General features: G+C 38.2%; 1 protein-coding gene across 1 annotated transcript in view; it reads right to left on the minus strand.

Moving 5' to 3' along the window:
- Positions 1–7,814: 7,814 nt before the first annotated feature.
- The window catches only part of CAPRIN2 (caprin family member 2), a 34,315-nt gene continuing 20,155 nt past the window's right edge, over positions 7,815–21,974 (minus strand). Inside the window, exons 9-17 of the mRNA XM_009698755.1 lie at positions 20,831–20,918; positions 20,055–20,110; positions 19,301–19,411; positions 16,692–16,844; positions 14,150–14,324; positions 12,331–12,516; positions 10,972–11,072; positions 10,152–10,218; positions 7,815–8,734 (exon numbers count right to left, since the gene is read on the minus strand). Of these exons, the coding sequence (XP_009697057.1) occupies positions 8,166–8,734; positions 10,152–10,218; positions 10,972–11,072; positions 12,331–12,516; positions 14,150–14,324; positions 16,692–16,844; positions 19,301–19,411; positions 20,055–20,110; positions 20,831–20,918 (1,506 nt within the window). The 3' untranslated portion in view covers positions 7,815–8,165. The remainder of the gene's footprint in view (positions 8,735–10,151; positions 10,219–10,971; positions 11,073–12,330; positions 12,517–14,149; positions 14,325–16,691; positions 16,845–19,300; positions 19,412–20,054; positions 20,111–20,830; positions 20,919–21,974) is intronic.

Consider the following 21,974-nt stretch of genomic DNA (forward strand, 5'->3'; position numbering starts at 1 on the left):
CAGCGAGGGGACGGCTGGGCCCAGTAGTACAGCGTACAGCTGCCACTACTGCAGTTGTGTTGAGGCAGCTCCATCCATCGCTGTTTGGTGGCCCTCGTTGGTACCTTGCAGTGGGTGGCAGCGCTGGCTAAGGCACACCAGTCGCACAGACGTTTGCTTACCCAAACTACAGGATGCTTCCAGGCCCTCTGCACCATCCATCTCTGCCAGCACATACTTTCACTGCACTTAAAAAAAATCCTAGTTTTTCTTCTTAATAGTTTACTCCTTTTTTCTAGTAGCTTTTCAGCTTGCGTACTAGGCTTATTGTTCTGTATTTGCTACTACTTTAGTTGTTTGCACAAGAATTGAAGTGAGAACAGACAGAATGGTGGTGAGGTCAATGCCATGGTGGAGAACCGACATTACTCACAGTTATCCAGGTACCTAAGGTATGTGCAGCTGGACAAAAAAGACTCGCAACATGCAGGAAGACAGAAATTTTCTGCAAGGAGCTTCCTACAACGTGCAGTTGGGGCACACATCATAATTCTTCTTATGCTTCTGAGCATGTTTCTTTGTGATACTTGTCCTCATCATTATGTAGATTAGTAGACCCTGAAAATGGTTTGTTTATCTTAATGGTGTTTGTGTGTGAAGTGGGTGGAAGGTGCTTACCACTCAGCTTGTCAGGAATACACAAACACCACTTCTAACTGCAAGCATTTGCCCCGCTGTGATTCTCCACGTCTGTCCTCTGATTTTTCCACTTAAATCCTAGAACATGCAGGGGAACCAAAGGAAGATTTAAACATGCATGCAGGTGTAGGATGACTATCAAAGGTGCAGTTCACAGACCAACAGCATGCCAGAAAAACCTCATGACTAATATGATCTTAGCCAAATCCTTCAGTTACTTCTGCAGGTGATGTTTTACACAACATTTACAAACCAGAGACGTGTTATAACTGGCAGAAAGAACAGAAAGAATATGTGCTGTGTTTTGGAAGAGTCAAACACAAGGGAAATTACAAGATCATCCCATTATATAGATGTTTTAAGGATACAATTGGACAATATGTCATTTGTTCATTGTAATGACAGTATAAAATGTCATTTCTCATTACTGCTTCTCAATTAAGAATCAGCAGTACTTCCCTCAACTTATAGATTACCTGACCTATATTGAAGAATACTCTTCTTAACAATGCTTAATGCACAAATGGTAGGGATACTGTTCTCTAACCAAGGGGACTGTATGGTAATGCTTGCCACAACATCCTTACTGCCACTAAGTAACTTCAATTCCTAAATTGTATACAAGGAAAATGTTAAAGCAGCTAATACTATAATGGTTTCATACAAAAAAATGGTCCTTTAATAAATTTGCCTATAATTAAAAAAGAATCTAGCTGTAAAAATGAAATATACCTACCTAACATTTGGAGACTGCACGCTCTCTTGTGGCTTTAATCACTTTTTGAAGTGATCATTATCCCTCAAGACCTGTCTTTCTGTTCTCCAATAATGCAGCTCTACAGCATCTAGCAAGAAATTGTAGGTACTTTCATTCACCTTTTCATTTCTTCTTAGAAGCAGGTGAGAGTATGTTCAGTAACCATAAAATATAAACAAAAAACAATGTGAGTATAAAAAGTATATATTGTTAACTATGGTAATTCTTTGTCATTTTCCCATTTTGTTTAAGATCATAAATAAGACTAGTCCAGTGAAAACAGCCTATTTTAAAGATCTTGGAGCACACATCATACTAAACCCAAATTACTTTAAAGGATTTGTAGTGTTCTAGCTCTACTTCCTTTTCCCAAATTAGCATGTTATAGGCAGTTTAAAAGCAGTTCTCTTTTATTCCATTTCTGCGTGTTCATTGGTGGTAGCTGAACTTAAAAGTTATGAAATTTTTTTGTTGAAAGACTTAAGTCTTGTGGAGCTGGTGATGTAAAACATATCAATAAAGAACAAAATAAGCTTAAAGGCCATTTTAACATCTTCCTAAAATGTTTTTCATAATTTTATTGCAATTACCACTTGTATTTAAAAAGGCACTTCTAACACAGAATATTCATTACAAAAAAAAAAGTGGAAAAGATTTTACACCTAAGATTTTGCTTTTAAGACTTGCTTTTTGTGCACACAGCCATCAATAAGGCAATGCCAGCAACTCTTTAAATCAAGTAACATCCAGTTAAATAATGCTTATTTCCTTTGTAATATGTCTGCAGTGATTTAGTTGTGGAAGTTTGTTGCAAGCATTGTAGTCTAGCTATGCACTGGGTTTGATGTATGCCTGGTACTTAAAACATGAACCTCCATGTACTCCATGATACCAGTAGCTATGTTATTCTAAAAATAAGTTCAGTCATTAATTGAAATATTTTTATGTAACTTCAAAAACTTCAGGTTTTGAAGGTAACTACTTATAAGCAAGAACTCATATGCCTTTTTGTTAGAGCAAAGATTCTGTTAATATTTTGGGCTTCATCTACTTCAAAATAATGGATCTGGAACAATTAGAATGTTTGGGTGGTTTTTTTAAATCTGTTTTGCCACTCTGCAAAATAAAGAATCCAAGGTAAAATTTAGACATTTTCTTGTCAGCTATCTAATGCTGCTGGTGACAGAAGACCCAGTGTGAAAGGGACAACTGATTAAAAACAAGTAAGTGAAATCCAAGCTGCACCAGCATGCAAGTACAGAAAAAAAGGATGAGAATAAAAGGGAGGCGAGGAGATATGGGAAAGCAAAGATTTTTTTTTTTTAAAAGCTCCAAAACTCTCCAGGTGCACTATAACAACAGTTTTATGAAGTATTTAGAACAAGCAATCATATTTTTAAACTCAGTTGCTGAAACCAAGGATTTTTAAAGCAATGTAAGTTTGACCTCAATGAAAATCAGACCAAGTTCCTGACAGAGTTGCTATCAAGATAACTTGATTAAGTTCAAGAACTTTGCGAAGTGGAGAAAAACTAGAAAAGCCTTACACGTTGCAGGTTACTTAGAATTAGTCCTTTGACTTTTGGTTGTTTTGAAATGTAGGTAGTGCTTTAGCTGAACGGTATGTATAACATACTTTCTGCTGGCATAGAACAACTGCTCTGTTATCATGCCAACCAAGTTGCTTTAGGATAGCATCTGGCTGTAAGTTGTAGTTAATAAGAGATACCCATGGAAGAGTCTGAGAAAGAAGACAATGATCCTTTGTGTAATGTGCTACGAACTAGAAGTACTCCACTGTTTTCAATATAGGGTTTACTTCATTGTAGTAAACTAATGACAAAGTGGCTCTGCACTTGGCATAAAGCCTTCATTCCCTATCAGCCACAGCCCTTACTCATCTAAGACCCAAACAGTTCAAAAGCTGTATGAACTAGTACTCTCCAGCTAAATTATTCAAAATATTTTTTTTCAAGTACACCACCACCTGGAAATGTTCAGTTAGCAGATACAAATTTATAAGCTTTTTCAGTCTTACTAGAATTGTTCATAATTGGGAGACAAGACACAAAATTAAGTTGATCAGAGACTTGTGAACAAACCCATAACTAGAGTTAACTCATTTTTATCTGGTTATGGTACAGTACATCTCCATTAGAATACAGAACAGACTTTTCATATTTTCCACAAGATTCCCAATTTTCTCAAGAGACATGTATAGATTTGATAAAGAGCTAGCAAGGATGATCTGCAGCATCTGCATCAGATAAATGAATGCCAGGCCTCCAGATACAGGTCTTTGATCAGAGTTAAAATTCCAAAGCCATCTCCCCCACCGACTGTTTTGGCAGAACAGCTGTAGATAACTTGTAACAGTTAGCGAGGAAAAGGTATGTAAACTGCACCAGTACAACAGAACAGTGACATTCTCTGCACCACTGCTGTAGCCTGCAGGATGGAGGTTTCTTTAGCTGCAGGAAATCAGCCATGGCAATTCTGGTAGATCATTCATGGTCTCCTCTCACTTTCATAACCTGGAAAAAACACAGAAGTCACAAGCCCATTAGTATTCTGAAAACTTTAAGAAACCCTTTGTTGTGGTTGAACCCCATGAGTAGGCAGCTCAGCACCATGCAGCTGCTCACTTGCTCCCCCCCGGTGGGACAGGAAAGAGAATTGGAAGGGCAAAAGCAAGAAAACTCATGGGTTCAGTTAAGGACAGTTTAACAGATAAAGCAAAAGCAGCGCACTGAAGCAAAGCAAAATAAGGAATTCATTCACTGCTTCCCATTGGCAGGCAGGTGTTCAGCTGTCTCCAGAAAAGCAGGGCTCCATAACACTTGTTACTTGGAATGTCAGATGCCATAACTCAAACGTCTCCCCTTTCTCCTTCTTCCTCCAGTTTGTATTGCTGAGCACAACACTGTATGGTCTGGGGTATCCGTTTGGTCTGTTGGAGTCAGTGGTCCTGGCTGCGTCCCCTCCCAGCTTCTGGTGCCCCCCCAGCCTACTCACTGGCAGGGTAGCATGAGAAACAGAAAAGGCCTTGACACCATGTAAGCACTGCTTAGTAATAACTAAAGCATTCCTGTGTTATCAACTGTGTTTTGGTCACAAATCCAAAACATAGCACCATACCAGCTACTCCAATGAAAATTAACTCTATCCCAGCCACAACCAGTACACCCTCCCCGGTCAGGGTAGTTCCAGTATTTCACTGAACTCAGAGAAGGAAACATGGAGATTCACTCACTCCAAATCAAAACCTAGCGTTACTTCCTTACCCTTATAGTTTATCTTCAGCAGGCTGCACAAGATAACTAAACTGGAGAGAATTTAGGTGGTATTTGATTTGCATAGCAATAGGAAGGTAGCAGAACTATGATGCCCCTTTTTATGTTTTAATTAGACCTGATTACCTACTGCATCAATTCAAGCAACTTCATTTAACAACTACTGAGGAAAAAAGTATTGGCAGAAAGTATTTACATGAAGTCTATACCAGCATTACCTGAAATATTTTCAAGTTGTGAAACTCACCTGTTAAATGCATTGCCCAGCAGTAGCATATGGATCTAGGTCTTTAGTCTAGACATACTGAGGTAGACTAAAACTGTGTCAGTAAATAATGCACTGAAATACTCTGAAGTACTTTGAGAAGCTTTCAAAAACAAGTATTAATCCAGAAGCATAAAGAATGAGGTATGAAGTATCAATATCCTATGTTTGTCATTATGGGAAATCCTATTAAGTCATGTTTTTAGGTATTTTGAAGATTAGAATAGCAGTTTTCTACCAGTGGATTTTGGCCAGCTATTGGTGTGGATAAAAGGTGCTTTGCCTGGTCTTTTGCAGTATTTTTTTTAAAACATAGTCTTAGCATTTAAGGTTCAATACTAGCCTTTTGAATCACATCTGGTCTAAGAACTTTTACGACACTACCTGTTCAATTGTACTTATATTCCTTTTTGTAACAGAGGTTAGCTAGAGCTGTGTTCACAGGTCTGACTAGAAACACAGTGAAAAATCATTAGTCCTACCTAAAAAGGTACTATGTGAGAAACCTATAGGATAAAACTGATCATATTTTCAGTTATTCTATAGGAAGAGAATTGTCCAAGTTGTATATTTTAACAACAAATATCAGGGGAAAACCAGACAATTTATTTTGAAGTAGCTGGTATTGTAGAGATTATTCCAATTCTGGCTGATAAAGCTTATAAAAATATGAAGTTTTTTTAAAGCTATCCATTACATGATTTATGGTCAAGTTTACTATCAAAGAATAGCATAATGATTAGATTTCACATTTCATTGTATCTGCACACTTCTGGCTGTGACAGTGTGTATTCCTTTAGTCATGAATTTAAAAATTCATGTTACACAGATGGACAACCAGCTCTGAAAGTGAGATGTTTCAATCAAATATCTTAAATACATGCAAGCTAGAGATACATAAAAGCTTTGCTAGATCTGCCAGCAAGAAATAAGATGAGCCTCAAACAAATGGTAACATTGGTCCACAAGCAGTTGTCCAGACTTGACTGAACTGGAGCATTAGAAAGAAATATGTACTACATGCATTCACAGTAATCGTATCTGATGTTGCCAAAGGCTGAGCTTATTAGCAATGCTTAGAAGTACCAGTAACTTGTCTCTAAAACATACAAAATCCATCATACAAGTACATATAATAAAATCAAGTAGAATAAGCTGCATGCTAAATAAAGCCTGCACTGAGGCAGTTTAAGTGCAAGGGATACTCTGCTATATGCACAATAGTGCTCCTTTATTTGCTAGTCCCTATATAGAGCACTGACCCAGTCACCTTTCTGCCAGGCTGTCTACCTGTCAAAAAACAAATCTGGAGTTGCAGGTCTGTTAGGAGAGCAACGAATTCCATCCACAGCTGCAAAGCTATTGCAAGCTGAAAGTTATCCTAGCACTTTGGCCTACCTACCATATTCCCATATCATGATACAAGGAGAGGTAACAACCTAAGAAAATGTGCTAGTTAACTCCTGCCACTTATCCTCTGTTGAGAGTATTCTAGAAATAAGCCTCTTTATTGAAGTCAGAATTAGCATGTTTAAAAATACAAGATGCAGGCTTAGTATTAGTTAAGGCTTTACATGTCTGTAGGAGCAGTAAAAACTAGCTTCCCTAAAGCTTTATCCTACCTAAACTTCTCATCTCAGAACTTGCCAAAGGAATTAAACCAAGACTTGAACTATGATCACCTTCTAAAAATCTTCTATATAGAAATCTAAGCTTGGAATAAAACAAATATCTTTATGCCAGTAAATTTATGAAGTCATGCCAGACAACTTGTTTTGGCATCTGCATGGTAGTAGGGAAAAACTGAAGTTGTAAAATCTGTTACCAAGAAACAGCACCTTTATATCACATCTGAAGTTTATTCCGTTTAGGATTTTACTTTCATCTAAATAAGCAGATAGCTGAACTGCTTTTACTTTGCATAGTTCTAGTTCACCCTTAGATATACCAGACAGGCTTTTCCACTAGCTACCTTAGTACACTCAGATAAAGTACTTCCTACTGCTAAAACAAACTATTGAAGCTTTTAAAAGTAGAAAGAGCCAGTGACCTACAGTTGTCTTACTAGTTCATCTTTCCATCTTAAACACTGAAACACTTCATAATATTTGACATGCTGCTGCTTTGACAAGGACATACACCATGGCTTTTCAGTTCTCAGGCCACAAGAGATTGCTGAAGACTGGTCATGTAGCCCATTAGCTGCAAGAAAGGAATTTCATAAATGCTTCCTAGCATTTGTATTCAGATTTGATTTAAAATGCAAGCAGCAGGCTTCAGTTACAAATACCAAGTTCCTCAGCAGTTCTCTGAAAGGAGATAACTTGCATTACAATCTGATTCAAGTCTCATGGGGGAGGGAAGCCATACACATTTGTGCTTCACAAGGATCAATTTCAACTTTAAAATATATTGCAGCTGAATAACAGTGGGAGCCAGCCCTTCAGCGACTGTTTTGAGGTTTAAGAATTTCAACTACATCACTACTGAAGAACAGCTGATGTGACAAAGCTAGATTTTGACTGAGTATGCATTTAAAATAAGTAGTCCTAATGAAGTACATAGCATTTAACTTTAATTTCTTGACCTCTTCAGTTAAAAGAGCAGTGTAACTGAATCTTGAATTCATTTTGACCAAGGGAACACTCTTGAGAATGGCATCAAGCAAGAAGCAAACAAGTAATCCTATTTAAACTATACAGCTTACCCCAAACTATTGAAACTTGAAGACCAGCTCTATGTAATATGCATGTACACCCCACATCAGGAATAAGCTTAGTTTGATATATTTTAAAAATAAAGACCACTGGCAAGATTAATACTAAAATGCATATTAACTTGTTTTATTGAGGCACAACAAGGCATTGTGAATAGCCCATACTTGAGGCAATCAATAGTGTAGTAAGCTGGACATTAATACAGTTTAGGGTAAGTGCAAACAATATACATTCACAGCTTTACTAGCAAGGCTACATCACAACTGATAAAGTGCCAAATTAGTGCTGATTCAGTACCCCAACTCCATGATTTCACCTTGCACAACAGGACCATCATTTCCCCCGATAATGGAACCACATATCTTCTATAAAGTCAGTAGTAAGTGCAAAGCTAGTCCCACCCCCCCTCCACCAAGGTGTTTGGAGCAGCTCTTTTGTAAACATCGCACTGGATTTTAGTCCTGATAAAGGAGGTATCCCGAAAAGGTGGAGTATTTCCAGCTACTTCCATAGATGGCTCCCCGATGCAGACGCAACCAGATCTGATCTCCCTGGAACAGCTGCAGGACTGCATGATTACTAGCTGTTTCATGATCAGGAGCCCCATCATTTGCATATGCTGACACTAGGACCTCTTCATTCTTCATGAGATTCACATATAGGGGAACATTTACAGCCAGTTTCAGCATGTGGAAGATGAAGACATATGTACCATTCACTGGACAGTTGAACCTACCAAGCTGGATATCAAAAGTTTCTCCAAGGTTGTTCAGCAACAGATCAAACACAATCGGCTGGTCTAGAGTTCCAGGGGCCAGGTTAGATGTTCTAGCGGCAGAGAAGGCAACTCTCATCTGCTGCGGAAGGGGGTAGACGTGCACTGGTAGTATGGTGGCAGCTTGGCTTGTCACTGGCATATCAACAGGGGTGATGCTGCGGGAGTCTCCTTGCCCAGAGTCCCCACTGTTAAAGGTTTCATTGTCTCGTTCTGGACTGCTCACCTGAGAGGAATCACTCCACCCTGCTGTTAAAGATCATTAGCAATGATAAATATTATAACAGAAGGATACACTTAAACCTGTGGGCATAATCTTGATCAGCTTTGCATTTTTTTTGGATGGACTTTGCAACAGACCTGTCTTTCAGCTACAGCAAGTTGTCAAAGGACACAAGTGAGAACAGAACTTTGAAGCTGGTTTACATTCATCACACTTGCATTCAGCAAGACAGGCCATAATTTAACTATGAGCAATTACTTTTCATACTTTTGAGTAGGAGAGGGTAGTAGCTTGCAATAGTTTTAATATTTGCCACATACATGTATCAGCATAAAAGAGGTATATGTTAACTTCTGAGTAGAGATAAAATGCAATTTCGTCAATTTCTCAGAAATTACCAAGAGCCAAGTAGCCATTTAGTTACTTTCAAGATCTGAATTTGCACTTCAAGTTACCTCAACACTGTTCTTCTGGAGTTGCATCCTTAGTAGGTCATATGGACTTATGATGCTAGAATATTTTAAGTCTGAAAAACTAGAATTGCTTTTAAGCTTTCTGCACCCCACTCCCCAAATGAAGCTGTTTATCTTTTCAAATATCCAAGTTAAAAGGGTCTAGAATGAAAACATTAATAGATCTGAGATACTAAAAGCAGTCATGCTCAAGTTGCAAACCGTTGTTATTTCCACAGGAAAGGAACATCTTAAGATATCCAATTACACTAAGTAAAGTTGCTATGATACCTTAATGCTCATGAGTAATGTCAAAACAGATTTGAGAGATGACCTGATTTACACAAACAGTTTTCATGATATGCCATAATTTTTCTTTATTCTTCGAAGTAGCAATCTACAGTTACTATTCATCTCACTTTTCACCTATAGCACTGTAAGTCCAGTTTTTCCCAGCATATACAGTAGGATTAAATCATCTTGTTTGCAGCTTCTCAAAATATATGCTACTCATGCTTGGATTCAAACAGCTGGTCTTACATATTTCTTCAGGTTTGGTACTCCAGCACAGAAGTACAGAGTAAAGATGTATTCCTGAACAATTTTTCATCGGAAAAGGTATCTTAAAGTTTCTGGGATCTGATAGCTTACCCAGAATCAGGGAGACCATGCAATTAAGGGAAGAAGCCAAATGCAACATTGGAACCACTTCATGTGTGTTTTCCTAGTCAGTTTATTTGTGAAGAAAGTTCAGTAAGGGTACCATTGCGTCAAGAACTTTGACATGTGAAGACACCAAATGGAGAGTAGTGTAGTTAAATCCGCTGCTATGCAATGCTGGCTAAGAACAATACTTAAGTGTCTGTCCTAGCTTGGTTAATTTATACCAAGCTTGATCTATTTGATCAGTGGTCATACACTGTTTTTTCTCACTTCATCTGCTGCACTCAAGCACATATATGTACGACTGGGAATGTGATGTTAGCCTTACCTCTTGAATTTGCTCGTGGACCACTAGTTATCCCACCTCGTTTATAGCACTGCTGGTAATTAACATCCTAACAGACAGAGAACAGAAGTATTAGGAAGATGGCTATAAGCAAATCTGAAAATAAGTGAGGCTAAAAAATACAGTATTGTCATTTGCACAATTCAAGCTCTAAAATAGACAGTGATGGAGTTCAGAATTAACATGTAGATAAACAGCCTTATTTATGGAAAATTTACTTTTACAATAGCTTGTATGAAATTAGAGCGCTATTTCGATGTCAGTTATAGCAAGTTAGCTTCTGAACTACACACCCAATTCAGTTCATTGAAAAATACTTCAAATCTCAAGTCTGTTAGCAGTCCATGAGTCTGTATAGAAGACCATATTTCTTCTCAAAGCTGAATACCCTCCCCCTCTCACCAGGAAATTTTGCTTTCTTACATGTTTTTTGGATTCTTTTTTTTTTGCCTAACCACATTCTCAGTCCATTTAGGAGTTCATTATTTTATACTACATAGGCATTGAGTACCAACTTTAAAATCCATAATAGACTATACCACATCTTATTTGCCATCTGTTTGCATTTCAGAGATTCCTTCCAGACTAAAAACAACCTGTCATACATAGATGTTATCTGTCTCAACTGAATTCCTATTTCAACTGCTGTCTACTGTTCCAAAAAAGGGTTCTGTGTGCGAAACAAAACTAACCTCTAGGCTTGTAAGAAATAGTTCACCTGTTAAGATAAAAGCTACAGTATTGGAAGACTTAGCTCCTGTACAGTGCTCAAAAGGCTACTGGAAACACAGTCAATACTTACCCTCTGAGAATATGGCATTCCAGCATAATCTCTACCAGGGAACTGCAGCTGGCCATAGCTGCCATTAGTTATTGAAGGTGAGCCTCTGTAAGCATCAAAACCTGTTCAAATAAAGTTGATTATTCAGTATCATTTATTGTTTGGTTCACAGTACAAGTCCAGAATACAACTAGAGCTCCCTTTTGGCAATTATCATGTGTATTAAGTTATACAATTACACATCTATTCCTTAATTCAGAATTTGGAGCAGAGTCTCACTGCTCCTATACAGAATGCATTTCATTAGCTACTCAGAACTACCCACTGCGGATGTATCAAAATTACACATTTAAAAGTATAACATCAGACTTTAACAATTGCCTCTGATACTAATGGGACTTCACAGAACAGCTGAAAAACTTGCTAGATCCAGAGACAGGATTTAACATAGAATTAAGAAATACTTTTTTGCTATTACAGATGCTTAGCTATTACTGTTCTACATTTAGGTGCTACTATAATATGTAGCCTCTTTAGCTATTATACTACCTACCAAAGAGGATCTACAAGCAATTTAGTATCAGACACGACCAAACCCTTAACTGCTGTTAAGTTACAACTATGCAACTCATTGTCTGGTACATGTTCCTAAAGGTATTGAGCAGTCTCAGCCCAATAACTCAAACAACTATCACAGACCAAGTGCCCTTCCACTTCAACGTGGAATAGGCCACAGCTACCAACAACCTTAAGTTAGTATCCACTTAAAGTCAGATGAAGCTTTCTATAGTACTTCAGCTAGCAGCAGAATAGCAACTGACTTGCACAGACCAAAAAAATCCTCCTCTTAAAACTCTTCAGTTTGTTATTAATCCAGAAGGGCTCTCCACTACTGGGAACCTCTCCCCTATTCCCAGTTTCTGCCAGCAAGAAAGCCAGCACTGCCAAGCAAAGAGTATCTTGTTTTGGGCAAATACTGCACATGACACCTGAAGAAAATATACCCGCCCAGAATGTTAGCAAGACAGATGCTAAGAGAAAGAATAAAGGAGGTAAAAAGTTCAGAATGGTAAATGAAATAGCAAGCAAAAAAGTCTACATATTAAGTAATTTAATAACCTATTAGTCAAAGTTTCTACTTTTATAATTCAAAAGGTTATGAAATTGCTCTGCCAGTTCACCTGACAACTAAAGTACAGGGACTACAAAAGTTAGAATGAACTTGCTTAAATTCTACAACAGAAGACTCCATTCTCCGCACATTGCTCTTAAAGTCTTGTTTTAAGAAGTTTCACATATAGAACCTAAATACCATGTTGTGTTAAGTTACATTTAGTGTTACTACATTAGATTTTAAGGTGGTAGTAAATACAGACATACCTTTGTACCCACCAGGGGAACGATATGAATTAGCCAGTGACCTTCCACCTCTAGCAGATCCTCTGACAGACCCACGACTGTTAAGGTAAGGCTGAGGGGGTCTGGGAATAACATTAGTCTGTGCTGGATAAAAGGCAAGGCTACCATTGCTAACAGGAACAGCTCCATCAGGTTGATAACTCACTGCTTAAAACAGAAGACACAGATGATTTCAAAGCTTTTATAACTGTAATAAGTTACCACACCTAGAAGCAAGGAGAGCATTAGGAAGTTCAAGGACCAGTTAAGCTGCTCTGAATATCCTGTTCTTCTGCCGCTTCATTACTTCAAATAAGTGGAGATCCCCCCGCTTTGTTCTATAGTGTAATGCTTGTTAAAGTATATTGTAGACAGCCCAGGCTATAAGTGTAAACCTCTAACGCATTCAAGATTCAGCTGCATATGTCAGAACAATTTTGCTAGCAGTATCAAGAAAATAGCCAAGTTAGAATAAAATCAAGTAACACCCAATTAAGAACTTTCACTTAGAATCACTGTTCTATTAGCAAGACCTCAGTGGTTTATCTGATAAACTAGGTCACCTCAGTGTTGACATCCTTCAAAATTATGAGACAAGCTCAATCTTATCTAGATAGCAATAAGACAACTGCAGAAAGCTAGGTATTTGGGTTCAGTCTCTTCAGACATTCCTACCACATGTTATTAGGCAGTTCAATGCCAAGCAACAGGTATTCAGAAATGCCGTTCACTCACAGGGTGGCTGAGTGGTTAGCTTTAAATACAGACCTTGCAACCACAAATGTATTTCCACAGTACCATGCTTTGTATCAATTCAAAAGCCTTAAAACTGATCAAGTGACAGTCTAAACCCCTTTCTGAAGTCTGTGCAGAGCCACTGCACAAGATTAGTCAAAAAATCATGTTCCATCAAAAAACTGTATAGAAGGCTGATCACCTCTAGTCTCAGTGATGAGAAGGAGTATTCAAGCTGAACATGCTTTCCTGACTGCTATACTTTTATTGTTCCTTGGAGCTCTTCATGTGTCTCACTGACTTTACACAGTATCAATCTATTCCTAGTATAATTCCTAAGATTACTCTGGCAGAAAAACACTAGTTTTAAATGATCTTGAGTCACTTGATTAGATAGTCTTACAAATCCAGATCCCTAGCTGTCAGCTTCCTTTCACCCTGGAACCCATTTCAGGCATATTTAGGGGCTGGTTTCATTTCAAATTTAGCATCAGCTACATAAATTCACCTGGCACAGTATGTGAATGTCAAACAGGCCAGTTTTGTGTTAAACAAGGCAGCTCAAGACCCCACTTATCAGAAGTTTAGTATTCTTCAGGTCAGACTGAAAGCTTATCACAACTTTCTTATTTAGCATTCAGCAACTCCAAGCACTAGAGAGCACTCATGTTTATTATCAGAGACCAAATTAATGGTTCCAAGTAAGAGAATTTCATCATTGCTTCAATTCCAAGCAAACAATTGTTTGACTGACAAGTATCACTGCATACTTGAATTTCCCACCTACTGGGAAATTCAGGCATGTAAGTGACACTGTCCATGCAACTAGTACAGAAACTAGTTTGAAGCAGCCTTTCATTCTGCTAGCAGTTTTGAAACTAAGTTTAAATACCATACCATCAACTACATTAGAGTTGATGTAGCATCTGTTAACATTAGGGCTACATAAGTGTTTAAGAGTTTCACTGAGTTGGAACTCACAGCACATGCTAATGAATCAAAATACTGCTATAACCTGGAGATCTTTAAAGATTACTTGAAATATAGATACAAGTACAGTTCTCACCTGAAGACAGAGATTCCTGTGAAAGAGTGGTTTGTTCTGCAACGTGAGAAGACTGCAACTGGCATTGAGGAGGAGTCTGTGTACTTGCTGTAGAGAAACTCTGGTTATATCCTGCAAAATCCTCTTTAGTTTCCTGGTCTTTACGTGGAGGCAGTGGTGCATTCACTTTAAATACCTACAACATATTTCAAGACAAGTGCTTAACACTACCAGCTTAAGTTCCTGCCTAATGCCATCACCCTGCTATGCTGTGGTTTAAATCCATATGCCTAGATCAGTTTCCATAACACCAGCTGTTTCTGAGAAATAATCGAGAATCTTGTACTTCAACCCATCCTTACCCTCTCAGTAAGCTTCTAGAACTTACTCCTGTTTACATAGCTACTACCCAAGAAACACAGCTTGATTGACCACAGCTACCATATTTGATTAACAGATTTCCTTCTACAGGAAATCCACTGTTAAATTCACTGACTACCTGTCCTACAGCTTTTGACTTGAAGCTATACTGAGATGAGATATTTGCATTTGGGAAGACACTGAGTCTTTATACATATCTTGGAACCTGATGCAACACTACTATCCACTCAAATACCATATTAGACAGCCTTCACCCCTTTGGTAAACTGAGCCTCAACTTTCTTACTCATTTTAAGTTCCCTCAGAGTAAACATGTAACCTAAGTTACAGTCTTGTAATTCAAATTTCAGTTTTACAGCCTGGGCAGTAGGGTGGTGGGCAGATATTATTGTTAGTTAAATCTAATCAACCAGAGTTCAGCCACTCCAGTGACTGTATTGCTTTATAGCCAGTAACCCAAAGTTACCAGAATTGATGCTGTCAAGTGACAATTACTATCAAGATCAAATAGGAAAGAAGTCTATTTTGAGTAAAAGGATCTAAATTTCACACGGAGTTGTCAGCAGTACTGATACTGAGTTTAGGGGTGTATCTGACCGTTTTCCAAAGCTACAAACTGTCTGAAGACAGACCAGGGCAAAGCTAGAGCCAGATGCAAGGAACAGCTTCACAGTTCTTGTCATTTGCAGAAGCCTCTATAATTAAAACAGGAAATGAACGCTTCTTCCAGGGTCAAGAAGCCAAGTACTGCCTCTAAGAAAGAGCCAGAACAAAAACTCCTCATGATACTGAGGTGTGGAATATAAATTTTGAACTATTATAAAATAACAAATTCTGTGGTTTAACTTTACCAGGTGAAGTGATCAGAGTGATCCAAAGCAATCCTCTTTCTAAAAGAAATTTTAGGATGCTGTGCAGTCAGGCTGTCAACACCCATCCTGGAGTATTTGTAGCAAGTGGTCTACTTTTTCCTACAGTGAGGGTTACAGGTAGAATTCTAATAAAGGAGTAGGGCTACAGGTAGGATCTGCCTTTAAGCTTCCATAAGCACAATGGCAGCAATAGGATGTTCAGACATCTGAGGACATGTAATCAGATGCTTCCATTACTGTCACAGTACTACCACTATTTGGCAAGGAACCATCCGACTCCTGGCTATCCACTGAAATCCAATGACTGTTTTCCTGGAAGCAGTAAGAATCTAAGCAGAAAACTGCACTGAAAAGTTAAAGACTGCTGCCACTACAGGAGCAATTAATATCCTAGCAATTCAGTGACAGATGTTTGCCAGTTTGACCCAAAAAACCCAACAGAAATCTTGAACATTTAGCATCTGACAACACCACAGCATTAAAGCAAAGTGAACTTTCAGTGGTACCATTATGATCAAAAGCACTCAGACACTAGGTTCAGATATAGTCAGAGTAACTGAGACCAAGACTCCATATTTATATCATGACAGATGCTTATCTTATAGACTGAGTCCCCAGGAAAGACTCTGGTTTCTTTGATCATAGCATGATGCTATTTATCCACTTTCATGAAAAATCACCACCTAGCCACTTAGCATAATTTAAATAGATCTGGCTTAGAAAGAACTACCTCCCTACCACCACTTGACTTATTTATAAAGTATATCAAAATTCTGTACCTCTGAGGAAGGTTCTACTTGAACCTTTTCTACAAATACAGAAAACTAAGGAGAAAGTCACAGTAGTGATTTACCACAGACCACACCAGGATGTCATAGATGTTTCAGTCATTAATCCCTGTGCTTTGAAACGCTGTTAGCTACCTTCTTCCACCAAATGCTACTACATACATCTCAATACTGCAAGACGCAGATTGTCCAGCAAGTTGTGGAACTGCACTAGTACATTTGTTGAACTGAGAATGCCTTTGGAGAATCTCAATGACCTCTTTCTAAGCTTCCTTTTGAGCAAGAACATTAAATGAAGGTTTATAGCATCTGCTGAAGAAGGTATCAAACCAAGTACAGGGAAAGGGACATTAACAACTAAACAGACCCTTCCTCCGAGTCCCTCTAAGCTTGCACTACATTAAAACAAAATGATCTATCAAGTTCTGTACTATATCAAGAAGAGCCAGTTCCTCAGTATTAGGACTAAGCTATTAGCATTATTGTCAATTATTCTTCTGTGGCCTCAAGTTGCATACTTACAGTCTGCATAGCCTGAAAGGGAGCTGCTGTTATTGTGACAGAACTGCTACTTGCTGGAGGAGACTGAAAGCTTTGCACTGGTGGTACTGATGACATGGAGGTGCTTGAAGTAGTCAATGGTGACTGTGGCTCACTTGGGAGGGGAATAGTTGCCTGAGGGAAGAACAAATGTAATGAAAGGTCACTTGATAGTTATCAGGCAGTAACAGAAGCAGTTAATTTGTTCTAAAGCCTAGACTGACAGAAGTCAGCAGTTTCTACAGGATGATATTTGGACATAGTAGAGCTACAAAATAGCTTTTGCTTACAATTTCAAATCTTACTGTGCATCCTCAGCAAACAGTACTTCTATTGCAGTCTCTGCTGATTAAGTGAAATGTGCCTACTATACATACCACTCATTGTAATAATTTCACAATAAAAAGACATTAGGTATTTTTTCCCACCACTAAGAAAACATAGAATGCCTTCTGTTCCACTTATTGGAAAATGATTCTCTGGCTGATATTAAAAGTGACTTCTTTCCCAGAGGAACTCAGGAAGTTTAAGTGGTTTGATTCCCCCCCCCTTCCAATTTAATCAATTATGTTTCAGATTAGAAACAATGCTGAGCTGTCCAGACAAAGCATTAAGCAGTATTAAGTCTCATCTACGCAGATGGCAAAATGAAGTGTTGATTTAGAATACCAATATTTATAGCAATCAGAATTCAAAAGGAGCATAAGGCTCTAGACACATTTCAGCAACCAATATATTTACCTAACCTGTATTTGTGATAGCTCACCTGGGCAATTTCAATCTTTTTAGGTATCAGAGGCTCAGAAATACGTGAACTTGTCTGATACAGTGGCTGGGAAGTATATTTCTCAGTCTCTTGAGAAAGCGAGGCTGATGCCTAGAAGACATACACATACCTGCTATTACAAGAAGTATTGCAGAAAGAACAAAGTTCTGGTAGAGCTATGAAATACCAGTGCATAAGTTGAAACAAGTGGATTTTGAAAGACCATGACAAACATTAAGTCCAAAGTAAATGTACTAAATGATCATCTTAGCCAAAAGATTCAAGTAATTAGCTTCAGAGATTCAGACTTAAATTAGACTTCATACACAACAGGTTATAAGACTAACCCTGCAATGTCAAAATTTTAAGAACTGTAGATTGCTTCAAGCAGTTATTTACAATGAAATGTGACACACCTGTCTTATTGAATTAAATGGAAAGATATGTCTGTTAAGCTTCTGGTAAACTCTGTCAAACAGATTCAGAGCCAAACTTTGGTTTGCTTTTGCAAAACCTGCGCATTCTACAGTTAGCTCACACTTGTAACACTATGTTTAAGAGCCTAGAGCTTAGATATACAGACTAGGGCTAAAGACTACCAGTTCCATTTTCACCACGTATACCATCACAGGTGCATCAGACAGAACTGGCATGCACTTGCATACCAGGAGAGTGCACTATAACCATGAAGTGTATTCCCTGGTTGTGCTGGGACCAGACAAAGCTTATCTACTGCTTTCCATGAGAAGCAGGACTGGAGAGACAGACACTGCACTTCAAGCCTAAGGGACTATAGATATGCTGGGCAGAAGCAACCCTAATTCCAAACAATAAGTTTGCAAAAAAAATCAGAACATTCTACTAAATTAGATTTTCTACATTATAGCACAGCACAAGTCTTCTGGATACATATTAAACAGCAAAATTATTTAATCTTTGTTAGCACAATAAGTCTTGTGACACTGTAGAAGTGAGAGAAGGTGTCAAGAACCAGACCAAAACTGCTGATTCAAGATGCAGCAAGACTGTAACATCCCTGTAAAGACTGTTATATTCAACTATATAGTATATTAAGGAATAGAGTAAATGCTACATGCACAGTATACTGATAGCATGTACATAAGCAAAAAAACACATTTAAAAAGCATGAACACTTCCCTGTTATAATCTACATACACAGTATTAGAGACTCCAACAGGAAAGAGTCAGCTGTGTTTCTGAACATAGCAACAGATCTTTAAGACTGATCTGCATAAATTGAAACACTTTCAGCTCTAAACAGTATCTGAATGCTAGTTGAGAATTTAATTGCACATAAATAGAGAAAAGAAAGTGAAGTTTAAGGTCTTGGCTGAACATCAGGAAGTCAGATTCCCAGTATTTCTTCAGTTAGTGCTTGAGAGAACACATCTCAGTCTTCAGTTTACACAGAAGTCTGCTATTTCACAACAATATCCATCCCAATTTATGCATCCTCTATGTTGTCATTAGAGGGAGTATTCTACACTGTAACCAAAGCAAGTATTTATGCTGCTCATATGTTCCCACAAGAATATGCACCACACTTTCTATCCTGCATTTTTCATCCCACACCCTTCCCCTTTCAAGTAGCAGACTGCTCACTTTGCATTCATGCAGTATTAGGAAGGCTTTTCCAACTATCTTTAAGTATTCCAGGATGTAGGCTATACTATTGCTGTTACTTGCATTCTGTCTATGTGTGGTGTTCAAGTATAATTACTCAGGAGAGGCCCCACCACAGCTTCCTGTTAGGGCTAGCTATCACACAGATCTTTGAATGCCAGTGAATCCCAGAGTATATTACCTGGGCTGTCTGTGGCGTCACCAAGTCTTCCGTTTCAGAGCCAGAAAGAGTCTGATCAGCAGATGCTAGGGAAGTATTTGAACCATGCAGTGTCATGGATGAAGCAGCAGCCTTGCAAGAAGAGAAAACTGAGATAACATTTTGAAAGATTATCTTAAATGCTTGGTTTCACTGAAACTCACATTCTGGGGATTTCCAAGTAAACCTCAGAATGAGGCAGGAGCTGAAGTGCTTTGATCAGTTAGCCCAAGTTTCTTAGGAATTCTTGTTAGTGGCAAGGAAACCTATTTAAAAGCCAAAGTAGCAAGATATGCCAGCACAGTAAGTGAATTTAAGGTTCACTTAACCATGGCTGCCAAAGCTTGAGACACTATCTTTGGCATAAGTGAGGATCTCAAAGATGAAAACATGCACTATCCAGGAAAGCAGAAGCATGTTCTTCTGCACACAAGAACTATTACCTATGACTTGAATTTATGGGTTAAATATTCAAAGTATCTCAGCATGTCTTCAACATTTTTCACTTCAAGAAATTCCAAACATTTGTTGCTGCTTTTCAAGCAGAAGAGCAGCCAACTTTGTCAGCATTTGAGTGATCTTAGACTTGCAAGCTAGCAAGTTATATGAAATTTGTTACAAGACTACTGACAACAAGAAAAACAATTAAAGTTCTAAGTCTATTCTAGTGAATAACCTCTACATCATTCCTTGGCTACAGCTCTGCCTCTTCAAGGCAGTCCTAATTTCAACTTACTTGAAGGGGCTGTTGAAGAAAATCACTCTGACTTGGCAGTTTCTGTTCTTTTGAAGCTGTATGAAAGAGAATGTGTTAAGCAACATTTACTTTTAAATTCAAACACCACACAGTTTCAGTATGCAGTTCTACTTTTTGAAAAAATTCAGTATATGAAGATACACACTATTTTTAGTGTGCGCAGAGCAAGTATTTAGATTTAGCATCATTAAACTACACCCAGTTGAAAACTTCAGTTCTTTTGTAAAAAGACTACAGGCATTCAATGGTAAAAATATTTCTACCACAACAGATATCCACTTTCCAGATTAAAAAAAGCAATTAAATATTTAATAAACTGAGTAATTGTGTTTTACAGCCCAAGAGCCACCCAAATAGTTTCTTAACATGGCCCATTGTAGAAAGTTCCAGTTTTCTCAGTGTAGCTAGATAACTGCTCTTTATCTTGAGCTCATTCACAGCCTGTGTCTATATACACCACATCTAGACATGTTTGTTACACAGATACAGCATGTCAATTCTGCAGCTGGGTTCAGATGCACATGCCAGTCAGTGATTATACACACATTCCATTTCCAGGCAGATGTACCAACTTAAGCCACCTCCAGCAACAAATAAGCAGGTAAGTGGCTCAAGCTGCCTTTTTCTTTTTAATCAGACATTGGTATTCTTTATGATTAGACAAGCTGTCTTCACCAGGCCTACTGATCTACAGAGCAAGCAAACTCTTAGTGTTTGCAAAATCTTACATACAATTAACACATAGTATTACGTACCTACAGGACTACTTGCTAGAGTAACTGAAGGTGGTTGGGATGAACCAATGGCACTTGGTGAAGCTTTATCAAAATCCAGAATGGACTCCTTTTGGAAAAAAAGAAGATCAGTTGGGAGAAAAAGTTAAACACTAGATACAAATGAAACATTCTCATTTGACAAGTTGCTGTTACCTAATTAGAGCTAGATTCATTCATTCAGTGCAAAACACGCATTGTCAGCACTGTTTTCCCTAACCCACTAGGAATTGGAGCTTTTTGCTACAACTGCAGAGAAAAACATACTTGCATGAAGTTGTAAGTCCCTTGTATCTGAGTCATCAGATCCTGAAGTTTTTCCCTTCTCAATACTGGATCTTTTGGAAGAGTCGAAGTAGAGCAAAATTCCGCAGCTGGCTGATGTACAGGTTTAGGCACCTAATAATAAGAAAAGATATTAAATCTAATACTGGAAGCAAGACAAGCTGCCTTATCCAATATACATCCAGAACAACATACAGGTGTCAGACACTGTGGGTCAAGGAATTCTGTGCCATTATTGATATTTCTTGAATCAAGCTTTCACTTTGTTAAAAAAAATCAGCTTACTGTTACCACAACTAGTTAAGCCACAGAATTCACTTCATTCAGTTTTAGTCAAATGTACAGACAGTAAGTTGCCTGCATTTAGTGGAAAATTAGGCACTTCCATCTAAGGAAACCCACATATTTAAGTTGAAGGCCAGAACAAACTTAAAAATCAAAGCTGCATCACTCAAACTTTAAAACATACTTCCTCCCAGTAGAGCCCATGCCAATAAGTACAGATCTTATTAGAATTGCATTTCCAGACATTCTGAAGAAACTGCACCCGAGAGATACATTGCAAGCAGGTTACTCAGGATTAGACCAAAGTGCTTCCTCCACTAACAAGCCAGATACTCTCAATGCACCAGCTCCTGCAGAAAGTATTAAAGTTTGGCATGAAAAATACATCTGTGCCCCTACATGGGAGCCTAACTTTGTAGCTAAATAAGGACTTCTGCAGGGCCTTACTACCCTTTGATTGCTTCATATAGCCCCCTAACAGTTCATCCCAACTGGTTCTTATTTCACTTTAAAAGAGGGAAATGTTTTGTCAGAGAATAGGCGAGTCTAATGTATC

This window comes from Cariama cristata, unplaced genomic scaffold (assembly GCF_000690535.1).
Source record: "Cariama cristata isolate BGI_N322 unplaced genomic scaffold, ASM69053v1 scaffold24004, whole genome shotgun sequence".
NCBI lineage: Eukaryota > Metazoa > Chordata > Aves > Cariamiformes > Cariamidae > Cariama > Cariama cristata.